This window comes from Balaenoptera physalus (assembly GCF_965194825.1).
Source record: "Balaenoptera physalus genome assembly, chromosome: 2".
NCBI classification, from domain to species: Eukaryota; Metazoa; Chordata; class Mammalia; order Artiodactyla; family Balaenopteridae; genus Balaenoptera; species Balaenoptera physalus.
The window spans coordinates 165,712,565-165,740,133 of NC_138883.1; the positions used below are offsets into that span (position 1 = coordinate 165,712,565).

Sequence of the window (27,569 nt, forward strand, 5' to 3'; positions counted from 1 at the left end):
AGTATATTTAGGTAACTACTTTGTGCTAGAAAATGATGGAATGGAGGAAAGATCTGGGAGTTTTAAGGAAGAAAATCCATGTGCTATCTACACAGATCTTAAAAGAGATGTTTGATTAAAATCAATATAGAAAGGTTAGAACTCCTGTAATAATCTCTATTACAAGATGAAATTCACACAATGCTAGAAGGAGTCACTCCTCAAAGTCTCAAAATGGGTATGTTAATCAGTGGTAGTCCTGGTTAAGCCGTCCCAGAGCCCGCAGCCTTGGGCAGAGTGAGAAGCCATGGGAAGATCTGTTGGCACAAGAAGTCAATTCATTTGTTTATCAAACTTGGCTCCACGCTAGGCCCTGCGGCTAAAGAGAAAAAGACACAGCCCAATCTTCATAGAGTTCAGTCCAGGAGGAAGATAGTTCATAATGCAACTCTAGAACCACAATGCCAGGGAGGCGAGAGGAAGAGCAAGGTCATGGGAGAAAAGACAACCTCTGAGCTGAGTATGGCTAGGGGGCGGGTACAATCAGCCTTCTAGACAGACATTTGAAGTGGATCGGGCTCAGGGTCCAAGAGGGACCCCAGGCTGGAGATCTCAGCTGGCACTAAACCAGGGACAGCCTCATTCCATGCTAAAGGTTTTACACTTTAACCCAAAGGTCATGGGGAGACACTGACAGATTTTAAGGAAGAGAGTGACAAGATCAGATGTACACTTTAGGAACCTTGAAAGAAACCACAAGGAGAACAGCTTACGAGGGAGCAGAGGCAGTAGAATGACAGCTGAGAACAGTCAAAAGACCATTCCCACAACCCAAGCAAGGGATAGGGAGGGCTAAGTTAAGGATGTGACAAGAAAGGTAAAGTGCAAAGCATCATTCTTGGCGATACAAAACATAAACTGAAGAAGACATGGATAATCTTCATCTTCACAAAGTTAGAGAGGTAAAACACATACCACATGAAATGTTAATTAAAACCAAACTGTGGAATGCAATGTGTGAAGTCGGTGCTACAGGTAACAGTGCTGTCGTCAAAGTACTGTCATGATTCAGAGATTAGAAAGATCGCTATTCCTGGGGTCTGAGTGCGTGCCTGGGATCAGGGGGTGGGAATGTAATTAACAGATAGTGTGAAATTGTTCCAGACCAGAGGAGAGACTCATGAAAAGCCCAGAACAGAGTAAATAGCCAGGCCTAAAAGAAATGGAAGAATAGTGTTGAAGGACAGTGAAAGATAAGGTGAAAAATAATTTAGGAGCAGATTGTAGAGGGTCCTTAGAGTCAGAAATTAAGGAGTTTAGGAGATTAGACTTTATCCTACTCAAAGGGGAGGTCCAAGGGAAGTTTTTTAGTGGGTTATAAGTAGGGTCATGATGAAAAAGGTATTTTGAGTCCTCTGGTGACAGTGTTTAAGATACAATGGGAGGAGCAGAAGCAGCCTGAAAGGAGACAGGGCCAATTAGGAGACCCCTGTAAGAACTCAGGCGGGATAAGGGCCTGAACACAGCAGGACTGAAAAGAAAGGAATGGGCGGGGAAAAGGGATTTCACAAAAGAAGGACCTTCAGAAATTGTTTGCTGAATCCTTAATCTCTGTTTTCAAAAAGAAGTCATATGTGTTAATTCTTTTATTATGAGGGCCCTTCCCAAACCTCCTCTTTAGACAATGCCATTTTTCAATGAAAACTCTTGTACTTGCCATGCACAAGTAATTCCTGGTCTGGGATGTATTTGTTTCTTTAAGTGACTGTGGCTAAAATATTGAGGATAAAAAGAAGAGATCAACCTTTGATGTTCTGCCCTAGGTGGAAAAATAAAGCAAAACCAGGTGTAAGGGAAACCATGGATTTAGACAAGAAAGGATGAAGAGGTAATTTTCCGTACATTTTTCTCATGAATACTTTTATAAGTATTCCTCATAGAAATGCTTTCCCTAAGGAGAGGTTGTTCAGAGGATCTAATCAGACTGGGTATGTCAAAGTGTTTTGAAACGAATAAACCATTCATACATGTGGTAGGTATTATAAGGAAAATACATGTTATTGCCCTATCACTTTCTTTGACATATTCGATCTCTGCTTTAAAGATAATGCTACTGACCCACTATTACTCAGCAATGCATTGGAGTTACTGGTTGAGATAAGGTGGGGATAAAGCATGGGTCATTAAGGTAACACATAAATTCACTCTGTGAAAATACTAGCTTTCAAGGGCTTAAACCGAAACCACTGACCTCATCACTAATCACCTATGTTAACCAGCCCAGTTATGAGTTATAACAAACTGTCTGTTATAACAGAAATCACCATTCTCCTTTCAAACTACTTGGTGTACTAGATTTCACTACTCAAAATCAGAAGATTCCATATCAGTTTTTCATTAGTTATAAAACAGTTATGCTTCTTGTATGAGGAACAAAATTAACAATCTATTTCAACATGGAATGGTGTTTACCTTTCCCACCTTTAACAAAAAAATCTTATTTTATGTTTGCTCAATATAAAAAAAAAAGAAAGAAAAACTCTATGTCAGTTGTTCAGGTTCATATAAGACCTAATTGCCTCATACACTATAATTTTGCTACCAGTTTACAATTAGCATGCATTTTTCATGCATGAGTTGACCCAATTACATAACAAATTCTGCCTTTGGGGATTTCTCCTGACTGCTTGTCTTCTGTCCACCATACAACTCAATTTCACACCATCAGCAGCTTGAACATGGCCACAGTCAGTCTCTGTCAAAATGATTTATTTAAATTACAAACAGAGACCAGATCCCCAGATAATCAACCCTACCCTCATGCTCACCCTTACACTCAACATAACTTTGAATCAAATCTTTTAATAGTCCATAGACACTGCTATTCAATTATTAGGCCATGTTTACCTCCAATAATCTAATATTTTTGAAGCTAACTCACAAAATCTCAGGGAACTAAATCAGCAGTATCCATGTGAGCTTATTAATGGGCACATAATTTATTTTGCATTCTAAGAAGTCAATGAAAAATTATGTAGCTGTCTCAAAAAAACTAAAAATAATTACATTTCAATATCAAATTACAGAGAGACTCTTTTCTATAATGTTAAAAAAAAAAAAAAAAAAGGCTTCAACCTGAACTTTTCTTGTAAAGCAAGCAAGCATTTCTGGGTATGCTAAATGTGAAAATGGCAGTGAAAAGAGGTATTTGGGAAACAGGAGAGATAACCATAAGGATAGATACTTACAGGGTAAGGGACAGAATGCAGAGCAGATGAAAATACTATTGTCTGTATTGTCTGTGGGCCAGTGATCTAAGGAAAGGGAGTTCTAAAGACTCCCACTGAAGCCAACACACACAGGCACATATGAGTGCATACATATACGTACGCACAAGTATTTCCTGTGAGTCAAGGCACAGAGCTTAACGAATCACGTAATGGTAAACTTACCATTTCAGTCACTCTGTAAAATACAAGATTTTGTCATCTGGGTTTTTTTTTTTTTTCCTTCCCCTTCATACAATATTTCTCCACCACCTGAAATAAATTAGAAAATAAACATCTAGATTTTATCTACAGCACAAAGATTGTCAAATTCTCTCGGGGTTGAACTTCATCATTTTATTTCACAATTTATCCACAGACTGTCTCAGCTAATTGAAAATACAGCTTATATTAGTGTGTAAACAGGCAGAATGAAACACATCAATAATCTTCTTCAGGCTGGACTGAGTCCCTTAGATGTCTGGTGGTGATTCTGCCTTGCTATCCTGCTGCAGATTCCCTGAATGTGCTGATTATAAACTTGAAGGTGGTAACCACATGAATTAGAAACAGCCTTTACAATTACCCACACAAGCTAGAGCTATAAGGACAACGGAGAAAAGGCTTTTTTTAATGTTCAAATGCACAGGAATTCCTCAATTCACATTTGTATGTTGTCCTTTAAGAACATTTTCCTAAAATATCACTAAGTAATGAGGGTGTACTAGGACATTTCTGCCATTTCTGAATTTATGACCGAGAATGTATGACCTAGGGAGGTGGGGTAAGCAATCAGACATCTTCTGGAATTTCATGGAAAATTTTTTTCTTTATTTTGGGAACCAGTTCTTTTTCTTTCCAACCATTCTGTAAACTGTGAAATCCTGCCTCTTTTCTTATTCTTTCTGCAGCTATACTAAGAGAGTAATATAGCAGAAGAATTTTAAATTGCAGCATTTAATAAATCTCCAGGTTCAATATGTTGGCATTATAGACTCCAAAAGAAAGAAGTTAAGGCTAAACCTGCTCTCACCCTTTTCATTACACACAATTTCAAATTTACAGCTGTATTTCATCCCACACCTCAGTAACATATGCAGACTGAGTAGGCATTTCCAAATGATTTCAAATCTTTGACAAATGAATATGAGAGTGTCTGGAAAATTTTCATAACACTGACACAGACACAAGCAATCAAAAATGCCCATTCATCCGTAACATATTACCCAAAACACCTAGGAGTTGTCATTAAATCCACTGTTTTATGTCTTTATATTTTCCTTAGTCCGAAAGGTATTAAAGGCAGCTTAGAAGGATCCAGACAATATTCAAAGATAAACTAAAAACAAGTAAAAAAAAAATGAAGCAAATGGAAAAATAAAGATCGCAAAGACCCTGACTTAGTTAACCCACCTACGTCAACCCATATTAAACCTGGAGCTCAAATCTCACATCCCTTGTGATTTTCAGGATAAGCCCACTCCATCCCAGCATCTCCAGCAGGAAGACGCTGGTGTCTCTTCAGTCCGACCTTCTTCCTCCCAAAACAGACACAATCTAGGCCACTGTTGAAAATATCTCTCTGGATCTGGCCAATATATTTCAGTGTTTGGGTTTATCTGAAAGCAATGCGGAAAACTAGACTAGCCAGAGTACCACTTTTCAGATTAACCCAAGTTTCTTATAGAAAAAAGATCCTTGAGTAATATGGAAAACCTGTGAGGTCACAGGAAAATTCATGAAGTTGTAGCCTTACAAATGAATAATAAACTCACTAGACCTCAGAATATTTAACAGCTTCTTTTCTTCAAGAGTAAATCCCTAACTCCTTGTGCACTGTTGGTAGGATCGTAAACTGGTGCAGCCACTATGAAAAACAGTATAGAGGTTCCTCAAAAAATTAAAAATAGAACTACCATATTATCCAACAATTCCACTTCTGGGAATACATCCAAAGGAAACAAAAATACTATCTCAAAAAGATACCCGCACTCCCATGCTCATTGCAGCATTATTCACAATAGTGAAGACATGGAAACAACCTAAGTATCCATCAATGGATAAGTGGATAAAGAAGTTTTGAGATATATGTATGTATGTGTATACACACACACACACACACAATGGAATATTATTCAACCATAAAAAACAAGAAAATCCTACCACTTCAACAATATTGATGGACTTTGAAGGCATTATGCTAAGTGAAATAAGTCAGAGAGACTTATTGACAAATACTGTATGATCTCACTTATTTGTGTAATCTAAAAAACAAAGAAACAAAAAAAACACACACCAAACTCATAGGAAAAAAGATCAGTTTTGTGGTTACCAGAGGGGTGGAGAGAGGGAGAACTGGAGGAAGGTGGTCAAAAGGTACAAACTTCCAGTTATAAGATAAATAAGTATTAGGAATGTAACGTACAACATGATGATTATATGTACAACTGCTCTATGATATATAGGAAACTTGTTAAGAGAGTAGATCCTAAGAATTCTCATCACAAAAAGAATTTTTTTTCTTTTTATTGTATCTATATGAGAAGATGGATGTTAGCTTAACCTACTGTGGTAACCATTTCACAAAATATGTAAATCAAACCATCACGCTGCACACCTTAAACTTACACAGTGATGTATGTCAATTATTTCTCAGTAAAACTGTTAAGAATGAATCCCTAACAGTAATATTATGAAATCTATATTTTCTTACTGCTATCCAAATAGTAATATGCCTCATCACAGCTAAAAGAACTACTTATAAGAAAGCTATGGTTGCTAACATCAAGAAAGTTGCACAAATTTTTTTTTTAAAAGATGTTATCTAATTTAAATACTTCTAAAAATCAGCACTGTCTATATTACAGGCTTAATCTAAATAGTATTTTGCACATACTGCTATGTATATGATAAATATAGATTTATACGTACCTGGGTAATAATGGTTTTTTGCATAATTAAGAATGGATCTGCAAACAGCCTCTGGTATTGAATAAAATGTATATTCCTGCTAATGATAAAGGTTGGTGAAATGATCAGTTCTTCTCTTATTAAATATGAATAATGACTTAATTTGAATATAAATTAAAAGGCTTACCTTTGAATCAACTGCAATCCTTACGTTAGCTGTCATGTAGATGTCTTAAGTAGAAATGTTTAGTTCTTTTTGAAATAAATTTGTGATAGTTGAAGATTTATGATGTAACTTTGTTTTATGCAGCATTATTTTTATTTTTTTAAAAAGGTTCTCCAAAAGTAATCCAAAAAAAGAAACATTACTGAATGTAACTGCCAATGGGACATATCTCTAATTTGTATTTTAAAAAACAAAAATAGGGTTTTGATTTAAGGAAAGAATGAAGGGGAAGAAAGACGATGGACACAATCTTCAGTATTAATGATTGGTGGGGTTGTTAGGATGGGGTAGAAAAACTAAGGGACAAAAGCCATGAATCCTTAAAATTCAACCCTTTCTCTTCAAACAAAAAAGTCCTCACTGAAATAAAATGTCCATTTAAAGAGCAAACAATGGATAAACCTTAGGGAATATGGCAAAACAAAGTGTCTGCTCTGCCTTCTCTCACTCCCTAAATAAATTTTTAAAATACTGAATAATTCTGTTTTTGAACTTTTGAAACATAAAATTCTCTCTCAGATTATAGCCTATGATTCTATCTGCAAATTGTTACTATATATATGTATATTATGATGATGGCCAAATACCAGTGAGTTTAAAACAATCTGCTAACTAAAAATTTCCTAGAAATTAATGCTACATAACTTAAAACATCTCGACACACAAATTTTGGTGATTGTACAAGTGACACACAAAATAGACTTCTCGTGAAAAACGGTAGGCCTCTTGCATATTTGCTCATACTTTTATATCACGTCCACAGTTGCTGACTTTCATTCATATTTCCTCTTGAATACCTAACACTGAGTTAATTTTTTTCTGGAAAAAAATTCATTTTGACGCATTTCATATAATACTTTAGAAGAAACATAATTACCACTTTTAATAAGTACTCGGTTAACAATTTTGGTCCCTAATGTTTTGAACTTCTGCTAGTCTCAATTTTCTTTTTCAAGAAAACGCTATTACTGAGCAAGACGCAGCTTTCAAATCCAAAGCAACTTCATAGGTAAGTGTTTATTTCAAAAATTAGATGTAATATGCCATTTCAACAAATATCTAATTTAAAATATGAAATCTTAAATATACACAATTAGCAAATATGAGATTTCTCCAGATAGCTAACCTTATATGTATACATTGTATACTATTCCAGTGCAAAAAATTAACTGATGGCTTTAATATTTACCTATACAAGTCCTATTTTGGAAAAATTCAAACGCTGAGAATCATTCAAAAAGAAATAAGATGGTAAATTACAATAATGTCTTTTAATAGCAATATTATTATTTCTAAATACACAATTTATTTAATTAAGTTGATTTACTAAATAAATCAATTTACTAGATAAATCAGTTTAATAAATAAATTAAAAGTGTATTCAGAAATATACAGGCATACCTCAGAGATATTGCATGTTCAGTTCCAGAACAGCTCAATAAAGCAAATATCACAATAAAGCAAGTCCCATGAATTTTTTGGTTTCCCAGTGCATATAAAAGTTATGTTTATACTATACTGTCGTCTATTAAGTGTGCGATAACATTATGTCTAAAAAAAATGTACCTACCTTAATTTAAAAATACGTTATTGCTAAAAAATGCTAACCATAATCTGACAACACAGGGTTGCCACAAACCTTCTATTTGTAAAAAACACATTATCTGTGAAGTGTAATAAAGCAAAGCATGATAAAATGAGGTACGCCTGTAGTCACTGCTATTAAAGTGTTAGGCTCTTGATAACCGTGACGAAATCAAAGGGAAGGAGTTTAAAAGGTGAACTTGGCATATTTTCTGAGGACACCGAGTGAGTACTGCTTGCATCCCATAGCAATAAGAACACTTCCAAGTGGCCCAATTTCACTTTCTCACCATGCGTACAAGTTAGGGTATTACATCACTGAACAAAAGGTCACCTACGTTACTGACTTGCTCCTGAGTCCTCTTCAGCCTCTGTAGTTCAGGAGTGTCTGTAACAATGCTGAAGCCCCTTCCTTTGCTTTCTTCAAAATCTCTTTTGTACTTGACCTAACAGAAATAGAAGCGAAAGAAAGAAAGGAAGAAAACGAAAAGTAAGCAAAAGAATCACAAATTCCACTCAGCATAGACGGGGGCCATATAAGCTGCTAAAACTGGAAGCAGAGTCTCCAGGAACAGCTCTATTAGCAGGTGGCACAGTGCATAGCTAGACTGCTTGGTGTGTGTTCCAGCAACCACTGTGTGACCTTAGGCAAGTTACTCAACCACTCTGTGCCTCGGTGGTCTCATTTGTAAAATGGTGATAATAACAACAGTAATAGTATTTAAATAATGCTACTTAGTAGGTTGAAAGATAAGATCAAATGTCTTAATTCACATACCTAGCCCACAAGAAGCAAGCAAGTGCTCCATAATAGTTATTATTATCATCATTAATAGTTATACTAAAACTGACAAAAATGTGGAAAAAGAAAGTTAAATCTGCTCCCATGGCTTGTCTTGTCAGTGACAAGGCATCATTTTGAGCCTGGACAGCACTATGGAGGAGGGAGACATACAACATTATCAACAGCAGCCCTGTCCTAACAAAGTTTTCATTCTATTTCATAAGGCAAAGCATATGGATATGATTATACAATGTTGTACTGCCAAATGTTGACTAGGTAAATGCTTACGAAAATATTTATAAAACAGGCCACACCTAGAGATTAAAAGGCTTCAAGCACATGCCCTTGGCATACTGTGTGAGGTACCTAAGTTTTTTTCGGTATTTAAACATATTTCTTTTCTAATTACAACCCAGTGAGGCTGAATTTTACAGTTTCCTCAGGGGATTGGAATAGCTAGTGCTTAATCTTACTAGGGCCCCACCTCCTATTATTAGCATAATGACAATAACTGTCACACCAGTTAAATATCCTGCTTGTTAATGACTGAGATGGTTACATCACTTGGACTGTTCTTATTTCTTTAAAAGCCTAGATATCAAGACATATGGAAACATATTTTTGATAACTCATATAATCCCCATTTTCACATTCATAATTATCAGCTTCAAATTAAAACTTAAATTAATAACTAACATTTAGGGTAGCTAATAAAAATGATTCTGTAAATGCTACTTTCTATATAAATTTGAAAAGTCTCCTTAACTGAGCATGGAATGACTGTTTTTGTTGAGTTGTGTTTGTATTTAAATACTTGATTCTCTCAGGCATTCTGTCCTTGAGGTTACTGGAAGATTTCCTTTTACCTGAAGAGCTTAAAAAAAAAAAAACTCAGATGACAATAAATAAAAAGAAACAGATACTCTCATCACTTTTAGCCTAAGAATATCTAATTTTCCCTCCACGTTTCGTTTAAATGTATAAAAGTACTAAAACCCTTACTTTATTTCCATAAGTAAAAGGTCAAATAAACCACATTATTTTTCTTCTACGGAAAATGCTGAATGAGATTAGCCTTCTAACTCTCAATCTCCCAGCATGTGTGAAGATACACACCAGTACATTCTCAGTGTTTTATGCCTAACTAAGCAGGGAAGACATTTAGCTTTGCTTGAAGTAAGCACTAAGGTGCAGAGCAGTAAAATAATAAAAGAAAGAAAGATGGCAAGGTTATAATAGCAACAGGAATGAAGAAATAAGAAGAAAAATCTATAAGCCAAGTTCTAATATCCTTAACACCAATTTCAGAGAAGACACAATCACATATTCTTTTTGTGATTAGCCTGGGGTTTTTTTTTAAGGGCAATTTCCAAAGAAAGAACTGAAAAGAAAAACCAGTAAATTTTGGAATCATAACTTTTGAGTTAATTACCATTTAAGTGTCCTTTCCACATTCACAAGACACATAAGAAGCATCTGATTTGGGCTTGCCACATGAAGTGACTAGTTTTGAAGAGTATACAATTACTTCCATAACTGGTTTGCAGAGTTCTAGAAGATATTTAATCCTTTTTTAATGGGGTGATCCACAACCAAGCCTCATATACTCTTAGCATCAATTCAAGCACCAATCCACCCAGTAAATCTTTACTGCACACAGGGAGCCTTGGAGCCCTTAGTCAGTCCCTCTCTTTTCCGTACTCCCAGCCACTTACATCCTATCTCTCTACTTAGGTCTAATTTTAAATGTTATATCTGATGGTTTGCCAGGTATGCATAGTCTGATTCTGAGAGATAAGTGGATATAAAAATAAAAAGAGCTCAAAGGTCAGAGGGAGGTAAGAGGATTCCTCTCTTCAGTCTCATGTGTCTCCTCTGCCCTCACAACATGACCCCATCCAGCCAGTGAGAGCACTGCACCCTGGGCCCAGGAATCGGCCCACACACAGAATCTGGTGTGTGTCCAAGAGCCCCAGATCTAGGACTTTGGTAGGAACTCTTGGGAAAGGGGTGCTCTTTCTCCACGGTCTGGCTAGTTTAGCAAGCTGTAAAACTGAAGCTGCTGGCCATAATTTGGCCACTACCCAGTGATGATGAAGCCAACACAGAGGCAAGCAAAGCAAGAGATCATGAGAGACTCCTGACAATATCATTCGAGCACCTGGATCTAACTCTTCCTAAAGCCAGAACCACCAGGCTTACCAGTTAAGTGAGCTAATATCTCTCCTTTCAATAACCAAAAGAATTCTGATTAATACACCACCCCTAACATGCCTACAACGTATACACATGTACAGCGAGGTTCCCAGAATTATTAACATGTGAATTTCTCCTCGTTTACTTCTACACTCTGGTTCTTTCTATTTGTGACACAAGATTTAGAGTTTATAAAAATAGGGGATTGTATCAGGGAAAAAGCACTGCTTTAGCGGACAAGAGCCTAGATTTCACATCCCATCCCTGTCACTTACCAGTCACCTCACAGGTCTCCTAGCTTCTCTGAGCCAAAGTTTCCTCATTTCTAACTAGAGATTCTGATAAATTCTTAACTAATAAGGCTGTAGGGACTAAATGAAATAAATCACAGGGAAGAACTTTAGAAGGTATAAGGTATTGTGCAAATGCCCAGCATTATCATCATAGTACTGGTTTTGCTTGCCTTGAAAGGGTTACCCAGTGTCTGTCACAGGACGTCAAAAAGAACAGTCCTATAACAATCAGACAGATCATGGTTAACAAAGCAAAATATATCATATTAAGAGTCAGCTATTAGTTTACATTTACTAATTCTACTAAAGTTATTCTAGAATAGATACTTATTTTTTGTTGGATTTGTGTGAATGATCAGACCCCTACAAAACATCTTGGATGTGTCATCCGGTGACCACACAGGTGGAGATGAATCCTGACCCCCATCTGTACAGGTGCTGGGCAACAATCTGTCTCCACCAAAAGGCGCACCGCAGGCTGTAAGAACTGTGTGAAGAGTACTCTCGACCGGCTACTCGGGGTTCCTTGTACCTGACACAGTGTTTCCTAACCTCAGCTCACGGGAAGCATAATGCATTTATTCATTAAAGCTCAGCGCCAGTGGTGCTGCTCTGTGAGCTGGACTGGCCTCCCCCCGCCCCCGTCCCGAGCCTCACAGCTTACACCTACCTATTAGAGCAGTTATCACCTTGAACTGCAATTACAATGGAGTCAGTCTCCTACTCCAGAACATGTGGAACTCAGGGACAAGGGCAAAGTCTTGTGCTTTGCAATCCAAGAACGTAGCATAGCACCTGGCCCATGTGAGCTGATTGAAAAATGATTAAGAAAGGGAAGACGGGAGGGAGCAGGGGAGAGAGAAGGAAGGGGAGTAGAAGCAAGACAACAGAAGTGTGGCCCAGACCCAGAGGTAAGAGAGGAACCTCATATTCAGGGACTGAAAATGGCTCCATTTGGCTGAAGAAGGGGGAAGAGCAGGGAGATTAAGCTAAGAAACACAGATCTAGATCAGATTTGGAAAGAAATTGCTAGCCATAGAGCTTATCTTAGTCCATTTGGGTGGATATAACAAAAAAGCCATTGAGGGCTTCCCTGGTGGCGCAGTGGTTGAGAATCTGCCTGCCAATGCAGGGGACACGGGTTCGAGCCTTGGTCTGGGAAGATCCCACATGCCGCGGAGCAACTGGGCCCGTGAGCCACAACTACTGAGCCTGCGCATCTGGAACCTGTGCTCCTCAACAAGAGAGGCCGCGATAGTGAGAGGCCCGTGCACCGCGATGAAGAGTGGCCCCCGCTCACCACAACTAGAGAAAGCCCTCACACAGAAACGAAGACCCAACACAGCCATAAATAAATAAATAAATAAAATTTAAAAAGCCATTGACCGGGTGGCTTATAAACAACAAAAATTTATTTCTCACAGTTCTAGAGTCTGAAAAATCCAAGATCAAGGTGCAAGCAGATTCGGTGTCTGGTGAGAGCCTGCTTCCTGGTTCACAGATGGCCATCTTCTCACTGTAATCTCGCATGGAGTAAGGGATGACGGAGCTCTCTGGGGTCTCTTCTATTAGGGCACGAATCCCATTTATGAGGGCTCCACCCTCATGACCAAATTACCTCCCAAAGGCCCCACCTCCTAATATCATCACATTGGGGATTAGGTTTAAACATATGAACTTTGGGAGGATACAAACATTCAGTCCATTGCAGTGCTCTTATATATTAACATTAACTCAACAAGTATTCACTGAGCCTCATATAAGCTGCTCTTAGAAACTCCTGCTCTGTCCCCACTAAAAATGCCTTTTCTTCCCTATGCTTCAGCATTGGCTATAAAATTATCACCTCTGGTCTCTTGTCCTCTATCCTGTTAAAAAGTATTTTATGATGATTCTACAAATAACAATGGCAAATTATTCTAGGAATGTCATTCTTTGGAATCTCCTCAAATATTCACCTATTTAATTCTTTGCTCATTCAACAAATACTTATTGAGCACCTACTATGAGCAAAGTACTGTTCCAGAGGTGGGAACAATGCAGCAAAGAAAACAGTCAATGATCCCTGCCTCATGGAGTTTACATTACAGCGGGAGAGAAAGAAAAGATGTGAAACTTATATAAGTTGAATAAATGGTATGTCAGTGGGGGCTAAGAGAAAAATAAAGCAAGAAGTGAGATGAGAAGGGTCAGGAATGCTGCCCTTTTAGATAGGGTGATCAGAGAAGGCCTCAGTGACAAAGTGACCTTGAAGTAAGACCAGAAGGAGGTGAGGGCTATAAGCAGAGCAGCAACACACTGGACTTCTGGTTTAACAGGCTCTTTCTGGCCACTGTATTAACCCACTGGAGTGAGTAAAACAGAAGCAGGAGACCAGTAAGAGGGCAGGCAATTTTGGTCCTCCCCCCTGCAGTTGTCCACTATTAGAGAATATCCCAGGACCACAGAAGACAGAGAGTTCTTGGGCCCAGCCTGAGACCCTGGCCTCCTCAGGAGACCCAGCCAGGTGATCTGCATCTCCTGTCAGAAAAAGGCAGAAAGGACACAGAAGGAGGGAGCAGAGAATCAAGACACAACTGTGAGTTCAGAAAGAGGACATGCTGTACCTGGAAGGTAATGCAGTCTCAGTTTCCTGTAGGCTTATCTCTTCAAAACTAAATCAAGGCATTTTGAAAATGCATTCTTAAACTCAAATGCAAGAAATATACACAATGGGCAATTTGTATTTTTCTTCAGAAGTAACTTAATATATTTCAAATACTGAATGCTACCTAATATTGATATGCTACATACACATGTAAATGCATGTGTACACACACATACACACACATATTTATCTTCCTGTATTATAGATTAGAACCCTAAATCAAGAATCAAAAGACCTGAATTTAAACCCTAATTCTGTCCTGTGATCTTAATTTGTTCAATTTCTCTAACACTCCTGATACTCTGTTATAAAATGGAAAAAGAAAAAAAAAGCAATATGCTACACAATGTTTGGAGGGTTAACATAAATAACATGGGAACATCAAGCAGCAACATGCCCTCACTAGGTCATTAGCAAATATTAGTTTCCTGCTTCTTATTAAATTTCAAAAATGACCTTTATTGCTTAAGTATGATTTCTGTCAATGTGTGCATGCTCAGTGATATTTTGTGTTTGGAGTCATCAGCAAGTAACACTCACAAGTTCAGACAGAGAAAGAGCCTGAAAACCAAGGGTGGTTCTGGCCAAGCTTAAGAAAAAGGCTCACAGTGACTGAAAAGGAAAACTTAAAAATCAAAATAGTGAACGGAACTGCCAATTGAATTACTTGCTAATTCTGAAATATAAGTTCTCTCCCCCAATGCTACAAGTACCATAATTATTAATACTATAACAATGTACATAAATGAAGAAAATGAAAACGACTAATGAGAAAGGCCATTCTTAGGCAGAAAGCCATTTCTGATTTTAAAAAGCCAAGTGAACCAGAGACTGGTAAATTGTTGAATAATAAATGAAAAGGAGATTAAAAGAGATCAAAGATGGGCACGTCCTACAGCTCAGCAGCTCCACACCCAAGTATGCTTCTCTCTAAAGGAACCCTTGCCCATGAGCGTCTGGGGACATAGGCCAACATGTTCATAATAACATTTGTATTATCCAAAATATTGCAAACAACTTAAGCAACCACAGGAGATGAAGAAATTATTGTATATTCATAAAATATAATATTATCCAGGAGTAAAAAATCAATGAACTACGGCTACATGGATCCCTATGGCTGAATCTCAGAAACATTTTGTTGAAGGAGAAAAAAAGCAAGGAGTACATACATATGGTGGTAAATAAATGGGGGGAAAGGGACTTGATCAGCATAACATCCAGGAGAGTCGTGAGGAGATCTGCTCAGAGAAGGATGCGGGGAAAGCTTCACTGTTCATGGTGATGTTCAAGTTCTTCAGTTGGAAGGTAGATCCACATGCGATCCTTTTATCATCAAGCTGTAAAACTTACATGTATGTGCCATATATTCTCTTGCCTTGATCAAACATTTTACAATAAAACGTTTTCAAAGAAAGCAAGGACATATGGAAATGAGAACCGTGCTTACTACACATGCATCTCACATACAGCTAGGAAAGAGCATGGGAGAAGTGGAAGTAACAGTGAGAAGACGGCAGTCTATGAACCAGGAAGTTGGTCCTCATCAGACACTGAATCTGCAAGCGCCTTGATCTTGGACTTCCCATCCTCCAAAATTGTGAGAAATAAATGTTCATAGTTCAAGCTAAAAAAAAAAAAAAAAAAGAAAGAAAGAAAGCAGGGACAGCGACTTCCCTGGTGGTCCAGGGGCTAAGGCTCTGCACTCCCAATGTAGGGGGCCCGGGTTTGATCCCTGGTCAGGGAACTAGATCCCACATGCTACAACTAAAAGAACTAAAAGATCCCACATGCCACAACTAAGACCTGGTGCAACCAAATAAATAAATAAATATTTTTTTTTTAAAAAAAAGGAAAGCAGGGACAGAGTTTTAAAACGCCAGATGGGGAAGCTGAGGTACCAGAGGTTAAAGAAAAATCATGAGCAAGTGAATAGGAAAAGAATCTCAAGGCCAGGAAATCAGTGGATATTTTCAGTCAGCTGAAAGACAAAACTTGGGTTTTCCATTAAGTGGCAAGTGACTTAGTCAGTGGCCATCATAGGCAGAAAGTTAAATTAGTCCCTCTAAGTGTCTTCATCCTAATGAAGCTGTTTCACTATGTTGGCAAATAATGAAATGAGGCAAAAAGGCAAGAAAGGAGAAATCAAGAAGAGGATGAAAGGGATTCCAAACATGGATTAACGAGCAATAGTAGCCGTACGAGAGAATTCTTGGTGAATCACAATAGACCAGAGGGCTAAGAATAATCCAGCGGCAGAAGAGGAAGCAAAAAGAGAACATTATTTAGCCTTAAAGCAGCTTACCTTGTCCAATTATGCTTAACGGAAGCCTAAAATCTACAGGCATGTTTATTACTGATTCATGTTATTCTGCTCTTTATGTCACACATTTTAAAGTCTCCATCTGATACAATAAAATCAGTGACCAATTTTATGATCTTTCATGACATGATGGATACTTTACTTTTCTTCCACGGGAGTTGTGAGGGTCGTGTCATTTTTAAACTACATGCAGAATTCTTAGTTTGATCTGCAAAATTCAGCACTCAATTATGTACCATCTTATATAGTTCAGTAGATTTCAAAGTACTGTAGAATGTGTACCATATGCTTCCTTCTATTTCATTGCATTTTGCTTGGTGCTAAGCATGTATTAAACGCTTAATAACTATTTCATGATTGATTACTATCAAGTTTTGTGTCTTTAATGTCTAAAATGCAGAAAACTGGCTAATCTTACAATGCTAGATGGGAATTAAACAACTACAAAGGAAAAACTGATTAAGGGATTTTTTTTAAGGTGAAGTTAATTTTAACAAATGTTAAGTCAAATGAGCTCAAAAGCGAATTTGTTTTTTATAAATTAATCTCATAATTTGTAAATTTATGGTTAATTAAGTAAAATTAAAATTTCAATTACCTTTTTAAACATAATTATAAGGCATTAAAAATAATTTTCATAGATTTCTAAGCCTTCAATCAGCCTTCCACTGTATTTGCAGAGGTACTTACTGAATATTTACAGATTTGTCAGGATTCTAGGTATATTCACAATCCAACTTCATCAGTTTCGGAGTTCCTTTACTTTAAAAACATTGAAATCTACATTTTATTCTAAGCAAGTACTCTGAATACATAATAAAAAGCATATCTTAATTAATTTCTCAATAAGCTAAGAAAATTAAAAATCACTCCTAAGACACTAAAGTGTAGCTTAGACGTTAATGGCTCAGGTTTAGGATTTTGACAAACTCATCCTGGGCCCCGGCTCCACCTCTTAATAGCTGTGTGACCTTAAGCAGGTTACTTAATCTCTCTGAGCCTCAGTTTCCCTGTGTACAAAATAAGCATAACTGTAGTACAGCACTGACAGTACGTTTGTGAGAATTAAATAAGATGAAGATAATAATGCCTGCCATCTATTAACTCTCTATTACATCCCAGGCACTGCACCGAGTGGTTTATATATCATGCGAGCAGAGCCAGGGTGGGAAGGCTGGCAGCTAATGTGTAAGGAGGGCTGAGCACTCAACTCCCGTAAGCATGTGTTAACTTAACAGTACCTAAACACCTAGAGAACGCTTCCTACCGCATGGGCCAGGCACTGTGCCACCTGTACCTGGAAGCTCCTTCAGTCTTTTTAAGATCAAAAGAGAATATGAATAAATAAAAGAAAAAGAAATTAAAATATGCTTCACCTGTATTATCTTCAGATAAATCCTAGCAGGTACACAATTTAGTGCTCATTTTTATCGATAAAGGGCGGGAGTTTGAGGTGACAGAGCTAATAGGAGGCAGAAGTCTCTCTCTGGCATCTCCCCAGATATTATCTTTCAATTCATCGGACAATGAAAAAAAATGCCAAAATGAAAAATCAAACTGAACACATATAAGATATAAACAATGTCCTGTAAATAATTAAAGAGGAAAGTGGAAGCAATTGAATATTTTTAAAAACTAATTTTAAAATTTTAAAAATTAAAATTTTAGGTAGTTCATTATCTGTACTGGAATCTGTGGTGCCATAGAAGGGACAAAAATTATCACCCAAAGTAAAGTTTATCACAGCCCATACTTTTCATCCAAAATGTGTTTTCAGGTCTTTCTTTTGAAGGAAACACTTGTTTAAATTTTCTATTAGTAAGAATCAGGCCAGGGGGAACAAGGTCATTGCCAAAACTCTGGTACAGGCATACCTTGGAGATATTGTGGTTTCTGTTCCAGATCACTGCTATAAAGCAAGTATCGCAGTAAAGCAAGTCCCATGAATTTTTTGGTTTCCCGGTGCATATAAAATTTATGTTTACACTTCACTGTAGTCTATTAAATATGCAATAGCATTACGTCTAAAAAAACAATGTACATATTTTAATTAAAAAATAATTTATTGCTAAAAAATGCTAACCATCATCTGAGCCTTCAGTGAGTCTTAATAGTAACATCAAAGATCACTAATCACAGATCATCATAACAAATACGATAATGAAAATGTTTGAAATATTGTGAGAGTTACCAAAACGTGACACAGAGACATGAAGTGAGCAAATGCTGTCGGAAAAATGGTGCCAACACACTTGCTTGACATGGGGTCGCCACAAACCTTCAATCTGTAAAAAACGCAGTATCTGCAAAGCGCAGTAAAGCAAAGCACAATAAAACGACGTATGCCTGTACTGATGGAACTATTGATTCAAACCAAAAAATCATATCTACGCTGATGAAGAAAATTGGTGCCTAAAATATACACATATAATGCATATTTCACCGAGAATCTCACAATAGAAAAATGTAACTAATCCACCAAATTCTGCCTATGAGTTATACATTACTCTGGGGAGAACATTAAGTATTTGGTGATGATGATTAACTTTTCCAGGAAACTAAAGTACCATCCAATTAACTATTCAGGTACTAAAGAAGCAAAAAACAATTAATATTCTAATACCTGATTTAGTCCTGAAGAGTAATTGACTCATAGAGCCTGACTCGATGATTTATGTTGCCATGTTACTTTTTAAATAACATATAATAATTCAGACAATTTATGAATTTTGATTTCTGGACACGTGTTCTCTTAACTATTAATCCTTTAGAGAGAGCCAGTCTCATCCCATTACATGATTATGTTTTTTAAATATAAACGGCCTAATTCACACACAGAGTAGAATATTATTCAAATTATTTTGAACCAGAAGATATCGTGCAACTTTAAATTAAGGAGAGGATGGATAAGAAGTTACAACAGGGAACATTCCTGTGTGCGTATTCTGAATTATAAAGTATTAGAAAATGGGTAATTTCCAGTGAGGATAAAGCTAATTAGCAAATCAGTCATTCAGAAAAGAAAGCTACATTCAAACTACAGTAAAGAGATAAGGATAAAATCAAGAATCAAGCAAATGTAAACAGAGCTGAACTAACACAAAACAGTCATGAAAGTGAAAGTAACCTGTTCTTAATCTCAGAGTCACAGCTGATGAAAGTGACAGATGATCCCCCCACCCCCAAGCTTTTCTTACATACGCCTGCTTCCTAACAGATTGATAATGTCGTTAAAATTGACCCTAACAACCCTCCCACACCTGCGATGGCATTATCCATCAGGCAACATCGACTGTTCTTCTGTAAGAAAACGTGCTTCTTCCACTTCTACAAAACTCGGGGGGGAAGCAAAATAAAAACTATAACAGCAAAAACAAAGGAAAAAAGAATGCAGAAGAAGAAAAAAAATCTAAATACATTATACACTTAATATGCACACAAATGACACTGAGAATAGCTTCCACGATAGATAGTTTTCGCCACCCAGAAAAAACCATGGATCTCAGTAAGGCTTTTTAATCAAAAGAAAATTTTTAAGATTCAATCCTTAATATGGAATTTTATTTAAAACATACATTTCCCAGAAATGTTTACAGGTTATTAACATACCTATACTACAACTAGAAACGTAGTCCTAATTCAGGTCTTCCACAGGGAAGAGACTATGAGAAATAAATACATGAGCAGTGCTAAAGGATGAAGTGAAGAATCATGGCTACTTACACTTCTTAGTTAAGAGTGCGAGCTGCACACTGATTACAGGTGTGAGCTTTGAGAAATGCTGGCTAGTTGCCTCCCTGCTATGTTATAGCAGCTATGATTTATTAAAGAGCTACCAGGTATCAGACATTATACTAGGCATTTGACAGACTATCCTGCTTAATCTTCAAAATCACTGTAAAAGAGATGTCTATTTACCATTTTCTACACATGAGAAATGTAATGGAGATGACTATTGTTTGGTCCGCCCCCAACCTCCTCCTGGTAACGGTCCCGGGCCCCATTCACCCATGTAGGTCTTCTCAAGAGCTGTCGTTTCCCTACAGGACACACTTCCTTAACCGCCAAGGATTGTCCCAAAGGCAGTCAGTCATCTGGCCCAAGCTAGTCCAAGTCCAGATGTTGAGGGGGTTTGGGAATTGAGATCCAAAGTGCAGAATTAGTCTCTCCCTCTGGCAAGTAAAACTCTAAGATATAAAACTTTGGAACTGTCGACAGCCAGGCTTGCCGCCACCAGAACCCAAAGAGGCAGATGCACCCCATCTGCCAAAAAGAGTCCTGGCCTGCTGACTTCTGAGTCCTGATTCACACTGTTCCTGAAGCTGAAACAGGCACATTCCTGCCCATGGATTTGTGTACCTTAATATTCTCAAAAGAAATTATCATTTTGTCCAAGTGAATGAGGGTTGGGTTTTCCATCTCTTACAGCCCAGAGTCCCCAGCTAATACAGGAAACTGTGACTTGGTGACTAAGACACAAGCCTAACATCACCGCCTGGTGAGCAGTAGTCAGGATTCAAAGCCAGATCTGCCATCTTGAAAGCCTTGGCTCTTTCCAGCCTATCATACCACGAGATGGTAATTCAAATGCTTTGCAAACTTCAAAGACCTTCACTTAGATTGACATGTAATTTTGATGAAAATAATCATCATTTCTTTAAAAAGACTAGATTGTAAACAACAGCGTAAATATCTTAATGTTTAAATTGTCTCACGTGTTACATACATTATCCAGTACTGGATCTCTAATGGTTACAAACACTGCCAGTTAGGTGCTCAGTTAGGTGTTCATCAAATGAGTAAGAAGCTAAGGTAACCACTTCAAAATGAAACTTTAACATGATTGCCTTCTTAAGCATCAACTTAGAAAGGTCTGTAGATGATTCAATATTTTCACTTTTAAATTCACTCTGATTTCCAAGATGAAAAATTAGATACTAAGTAATTCAAGAAAATCCCGAAGTTTAACATTATAATTAGAAAAAGTTACTGCATGTCTGCACATCGATTAATATATTATCTTGGTTATATTCCTATGAAGTTTCATGATTCGGTGTAATTTCATGGTGCTATATAGGTACAATTCTATTCTTCCCTTGCTGACCTAAAAGTCTCCTCTTTGGTCTGAAAACATGAATGGAGTTTTGGTGAGTCCATTTCCCAAAAGGACAAAGGATCTTTCTTTTTCCTCCAGAATAAACATCTCAAGAAGAAATAGTTTTGTTTTTTTTTTCTCTCTGCAATGTGGAAATAAAAAAGAACTGGGTTTTATAGTTATAAAGAGAAAGAAGAAAAATATGTAAACGGAAGAGAGTGGCCAGTTTGAGTTGACATGGATAAGTGTTTTAGTGTCTCTTAACAATTCTAATTTTGGAATGTTATTCTGCCTGAGCCCATGAACATCTCACTTATACATTTCACAGTCCGTGAGAGTACAGCTATTTGAGAAACAGGAATAAGTTGGCATTGCCAGGGAGCCAGGTGGTTCCACTGTTTGGAAACCATCTGGTCTGAGTTTTCTCTTTGTCAGCACCATCAATACTTCTGTAGCAAGAGCTATTATAGGGATTGTGTGTTTCATTTCTTTAAATAAACTCAAACAAGACTACCCTGAATATAAATTCATTATTTCTTTGAATTGTGCTTGCAGAGTATAATGAAACCCTTGTCAAGATGAGTTACACTTGAATGCCTACATTCATTCCATAACTTCACAAACCCAAGTGGCAAAATACTGGAAGTATCCCTATAACTCCAGCAGCATCTCTTGGACACATTAACCTTTAAGGGGGTAACTACTGTCCAACATACCACTGGTAAAATGGGGGATTTTCTGCTGAGGTAGATGCCAAGACAAAGCTACATATTCAATGTGGGCAGTAAAGAGATTTAGGTATTGGGATAGCTCAGAGGTACAAGTTACTTAATCAATCAAGAAAAAGACAGAAAGGCTCTAAGAAACTTAAACCTATTAATCCTAGGCTCGACTGACTCCTCATCCAACAGAGGATGTGACAAATCAGTGAGCAATACCCTTCAAATCATTGCCTGGGCTGCAGAACACAGGACGACAAATGTACTGGAAGCCCTGGGCCTTTACCTCCACCTAAAAGAAAGGGGCACTGCTTACTAAAAATACCAGGCTCTCTGTAACACACATATGTGAACAGACACTGGCATTAACAAACCTTGTCTTCTAAGACCTTAATCTCAGCTTCAGTCAAAGATAAAGTTTCCAGACCCAGATGTTTTTATCAGAATACCCAAAGTCAAATCTCCCTAAATGCCAGCATCTACCTTCCAACGGCAGGCCTCCGTTTCACTGCCCTTTAGATAGAAGCTGGAAGTCACCATGTCACATTCACTTAAGAAGGGACAAATTAAAGAGGTTAAAGTACTGACCTAGAGTTAAAAGAGAAAGAAAGTGAGGCCATAAGAGATTTTACTTTCTTCTATCAGCAGGTCACCCTCATCCCCCTTCTTTGCACCGATGTTTGACTTGTCAAAATTGCTTTGTTGCATCTACACCTGACATCTAAATCATTTGACAGGCACATAACCTTATCAAATTTCTAGTTATAGTACAAATAGAGGTAACAAAGCGTATCCACTGAAATTGATAACAGCTCACACAAAGAACCACAAAGCTGTGATTGCAGAAGAGGAGAGAGCCCCTACAGGCATCCTGGCCTGGGAGCCCACAGGGAGTGGAGCAGGAGGAGCTGGAGCCAGATAAAGGCGAATTCCACCAAACCCAATCGCTGCTCCCATTCTTCTGCTGAGACTGAAGCAACCAAAAGGCCCCTCACGGTGTGGGGGCGGGGGGGGGGGGAAGAAATTGTGAAATGAGTAGTATTTGTCCGCTCCAACTAGCATTTTAACTTAAAAGGCAAATGGAACAAAAGCATCAGAACGGTACCTTTGAAAGGCGCCTGCCAACCACCATTGGCCCTAATACACTGTCAGGTTGTTAGGTACCATTTCTTAATTCAGGAGTGCAATGCAAGGAATAACCAACACATCCCTGGTTTTACCTGTAACTCAAGCCGAATGCTCATCTCTAGTCTTTGCTCAGGAACAAATAGGGAAAACAGTGTTAGCAAAAAAGAAAATATTTTGAGGTAATGGATCGCATTGAAAAAATTAATCTTAAAATCATGATATGAAACCAAAAAACCTTTGAAAATCTGTTTTCTTCGCTTAAATGTTCTGGGCTCCCAATAATTATGGAAAACACTACAGAAAAAATTAAGGAAATAAATATGAAAAATATATGTAATCAGTGAGACAATTCCCAGTTAAACAGGACAGACACTGAAATTAGATTTAAATTCACCCACCCACAAATATCTCAGCTTCCTAAACACCCCCCTGGTCTGAAACCTTTTAACCCCAGGCCCAGGAAAGACTCATCCAGGATTAAATACTCTAATCCTAACACCAAATCCTTTTATTTTTCTAAATGAGGAATATACAGCTTATCAGTATCAGATTACTTGATCTGTGAGTCTATCCTATTCACCACATTTCTGGGTGAAATTAACAAGTTGCTTTCCAAGTCTCCAGTTTCCTCTCATTTCTTTTTCTTCTCCTCATCCCACCCAATTCCCAGCCTCAAGTGCTAATGATCCTCTCTCCTCAGTATCTCAAATGCAACCTACTTTTCTCCATCCCCTTCACCACTACCATTCCCAAGCCACCACCATCACTCACTTGAATGACTGTGATCCCTTCCTACTAATCCTTCCGCGTGTTGGCCTGTCTCTTGCAATCTGCATCCAAAATGAGATTTCAAAACTGCAAACCTGGGAGCCCCCATGTCTCCCCTCATTGGTTCCACTTCTTGCCGCAAAAGTTGTTGGTTCCCCAACCACCTAATATACCTAAATTATGGTTAGAGAATTATTCAATATAATTATATATATTTGTATGTGTGTGTGTGTATACATATATATATATATATATATATATAAACGTTAAATGGTATTTTTGGGTAGGAACATACATCCACCTTTTAAAAAAGAAATGGGGAAGATGAGCATGAAAACAATAAATTGCATAAAATAATTAGATAATTTCTGAACAATTGAAATTTCTACAGATCTGGCATTGTCCACTGAGTGTCACAGATGAACTTGACAAAAATAGGATGTACATGTGAATATTCAGTAGGCAGTAACAATAAATCCAAAATATACAGGATGTACTTGGATGTTTATTTAATACATGATTTTTTCCCTTTTTAATGGAGATGCAAATGACGAAATCTTGGTATTTCTTACATGAGAAAACCCGGAGTAAAGGTATGAAACCATCATTCTTTTAGTGACATTTGAAAACCAAATACTGAAGGAAAATCAACAGAATTATCTTTTACCGGAAGAGAGAAAGATTTTGCCTGGGAGCAACAAGATAAAAACAACAAATTCAAGTAAGTAAATACAAAACTGCTAGAACATTCATTCTAGTGCATTTCAAACCATCAATAAAAGGCAAAGAAAATTTTTTTAAAATCTGTGCTTTAGATATATCAATTTCTTTCTTAATATAGAAAATAATAGAAAAATACCTTCAAAACTCTTAATGAAAATGATTTCACCAAAAAAAAATATAAACTCACCAGAATTATCTTTCACCTAAAGAGAGAAAAGTTTTGAAGTAGTCTCAGCCAAAACTATTGACCAAGTGTGAAGGGTAGTAAGGACTCAAAATTTACCAACCACATACCTTTTCTCAGAAAGCTACTGGAGGATGTGTTCCACCAAAAAGAGGGAGTAAACCAAGAAAGAAGACATGGTATCCAAGAGTAAAAAAGCAAAGGGAAAGCCCAGCATAATGGTGAAGGGAATCCCAGGACAAAGCTATTCAACAAACTCAGAGAGAAAGCAGTCCAGATTAGAGTAGGAGACAAAAAGCTCTGGGAGGAACATCTCAAGAAAAAAATTATAGAATTGATAGATTACCTAATGCATGTAGATCTAGTGAAAGGACTTTTAAGACTATCAGAGTGTGGAGATAAAGTAGGGACAAAAGAAATTAGCAACTCTAGGAAAAAAGAAAAAAGGTTTTCAAGAAAGAAAGTATAATCATAGTACATTCATTGGCTCAGCCAGGAACAATATTTAATAGTCCAAATACAGGCATACCTCATTTTATTGCCCTTTGCTTTACTGCACTTCATGGATATTACATTTTTTTACAAATTGGAGGTTTGTGGCAACCCTGCTTCAAGCAAGTCTATCAGCGCCATTTTTCCAACAGTATCTGTTCACTTTATATCTCTGTGTCACATTTTGGTAATTCTTGTAATGTTTCAAACTTTTTCATAATTTTCATATTTATTATGATGATCTCTGATCAGTGATCTCTGATGTTACTATTATGACTCATTGAAGGCTCAGTGATGGGTAGCACTTTTTATCAAAAATGTATTTCTTAATTAAGGTATCTATATTTTTTTAGCCATAATGCTATTGCACACTTCAGCATAGTGTAAACATAAATTTTACATGCACTAGAAAACCAAAAATTCGTGTGACTCACTTTATTGCAATATTCATTTTATTGTGGCACCCAACCCACCATATCCCTGGGGTCTGCCTGTAAACAAAGGATACTGAATAACCAAAAAAATGTGACATAACTATATTGGGTGGATCGGGCGGGGTGGTTTAACAAAGAATAAATCTTCTTCTTCCATATCAATAAGTCAGTAGATAACATCTAAAAAAATTTTAAGCTTACAAATAGCAATATATAGAATAGACCGGTGCCAGAAAGAAAATCAAAGGCTTACAAGTGGCTGTCTCTGGAGAGAAGGAATTAGAGATAGGAAGAAGTACAGAGGGGACTGCTGTATCTTATTAAAATCATAAGTTATGTACTTTGAAACTCTGACAAAAATTTAAAATGAATAAAATACACATGCCATTCAAAAAAATTTTAAAGGAGAATGAAGCAACTTTCTTTACCACACTGCTTGTGCTAACTAGCTCTTCAGACCCAGTCTTGTAGTAATTTCCCTTTTATTGAGAAATAAAGTCATCGTGGCAAAGATAAAGGTAGATATGATGTCACTATTTTCATTATTGATAAGAATGGCCCATACTTTGCATATTTATCCCATATTCTGTCACCAATAAATACTCTTGATCAATTACTGTAACAAAAACTCAGGCTTGATTTCACATAGCAAATCCCTGCGATAAAAGGGGTGTTGGAGATGTGTACGTAGTGTTATGATTATGAACCGAGATAGACCTGTTTTGGCTACATGTGATGAAACCTACCGCATTAACAGCAAATACAGTCATATACAGTGCTGGGGTTGGTCACGGCCAAAAGATCCAAAGGTCATCTCTGAACAGGCTAAGTGATACCTCTGTCCAGCTTTAGTGATCACTAAGCTCAGAAAAGAGAGAACCAGGAAAAAGAAGGAAAAAATTGAGTGCTTGAAATAGTGGAAAAGAAATTGAAAGAAAAGCAGCTGGAGAAGAAAGAAGAAATGGAAACGGGCAGATGCACCAGCATCTACAGCGCGTCTACAGTATATTCATTGAGGTTACGTACATACAGTGTAGAGAGCAGGGCTATCGTGGGCAGCAGTGGAGATGACCACCATTCACCAGTACCCTTACTGGTAAACTCAGCAAACTGTCAGCGGGGGCCACTAACACAGAGACGGCCTCTCCCACCTCAACGCCAGGGTCATGACAAGGATCTACGCACTGCCGGCACCACCCTGAAAGCTAGAAGTGGCTTTGGTTAGAGGCTTAGCAGGTCCTGCCCCAGATCCCAGCTCTCCTTGCTGCTTTTGTTAGCAAGAGTTAGAGTTATTTTCTATTTAGGTATCAATACTTTTTGAATCGTCTTATAGATGGAGCATATTTCAAATTTATTATTTCTCCCTTCTAAGAGGCAAGACTTTCACATTTCCCCAAGTCTGATCAGAACGGTTCAGACATTCCACTGAAGCCTCTTACCACACTGACATCCTGTGGATTGCCCTAACTTTAACACACAGGTGATTTCATTTACTGTCTTACTACATGGGAACAAGCTCAAACCTCATGTGCTGAAAGGAGCAAGGCCTACAGGACACATAACATTCAAAAATAGTCTTATTGGTTCAGGGACAAGTCCTACTGGAGAGACAGTCTGCCGAAAGTGGCTTCAAATACTAATACCAGCCGTCCACCAAAAGGCATTTTAACGTTAGTTTTACAGAAAGAGAAAAGTAGTTTATCTCACTCCCTTGCTCGTATTATGAAGTGAAAGATTCTATGACATTTCACAGTAAATGCAAAATCACATAATGATTACTTTATGAGGTGGAAAGCACAAATTATCACCTATATTGTG

General features: G+C 37.5%; 1 protein-coding gene across 6 annotated transcripts in view; it reads right to left on the reverse strand.

The window, feature by feature from the left end:
- Nucleotides 1–27,569, reverse strand: part of LOC309655011 (LIM zinc-binding domain-containing Nebulette-like) — a 213,316-nt gene that overhangs the window by 25,943 nt on the left and 159,804 nt on the right. For 2 of the 6 annotated variants that reach the window (XM_082449890.1, XM_082449889.1), the window contains exons 4-6: nucleotides 8,304–8,411; nucleotides 6,177–6,252; nucleotides 3,432–3,518 (exon numbers count right to left, since the gene is read on the reverse strand). In XM_082449890.1, the coding sequence (XP_082306016.1) occupies nucleotides 3,436–3,518; nucleotides 6,177–6,252; nucleotides 8,304–8,411 (267 nt within the window). In that variant the 3' untranslated portion in view covers nucleotides 3,432–3,435. The other 4 variants (XR_014260536.1, XR_014260537.1, XM_082449893.1 and 1 more) reach the window with 4 other exon arrangements.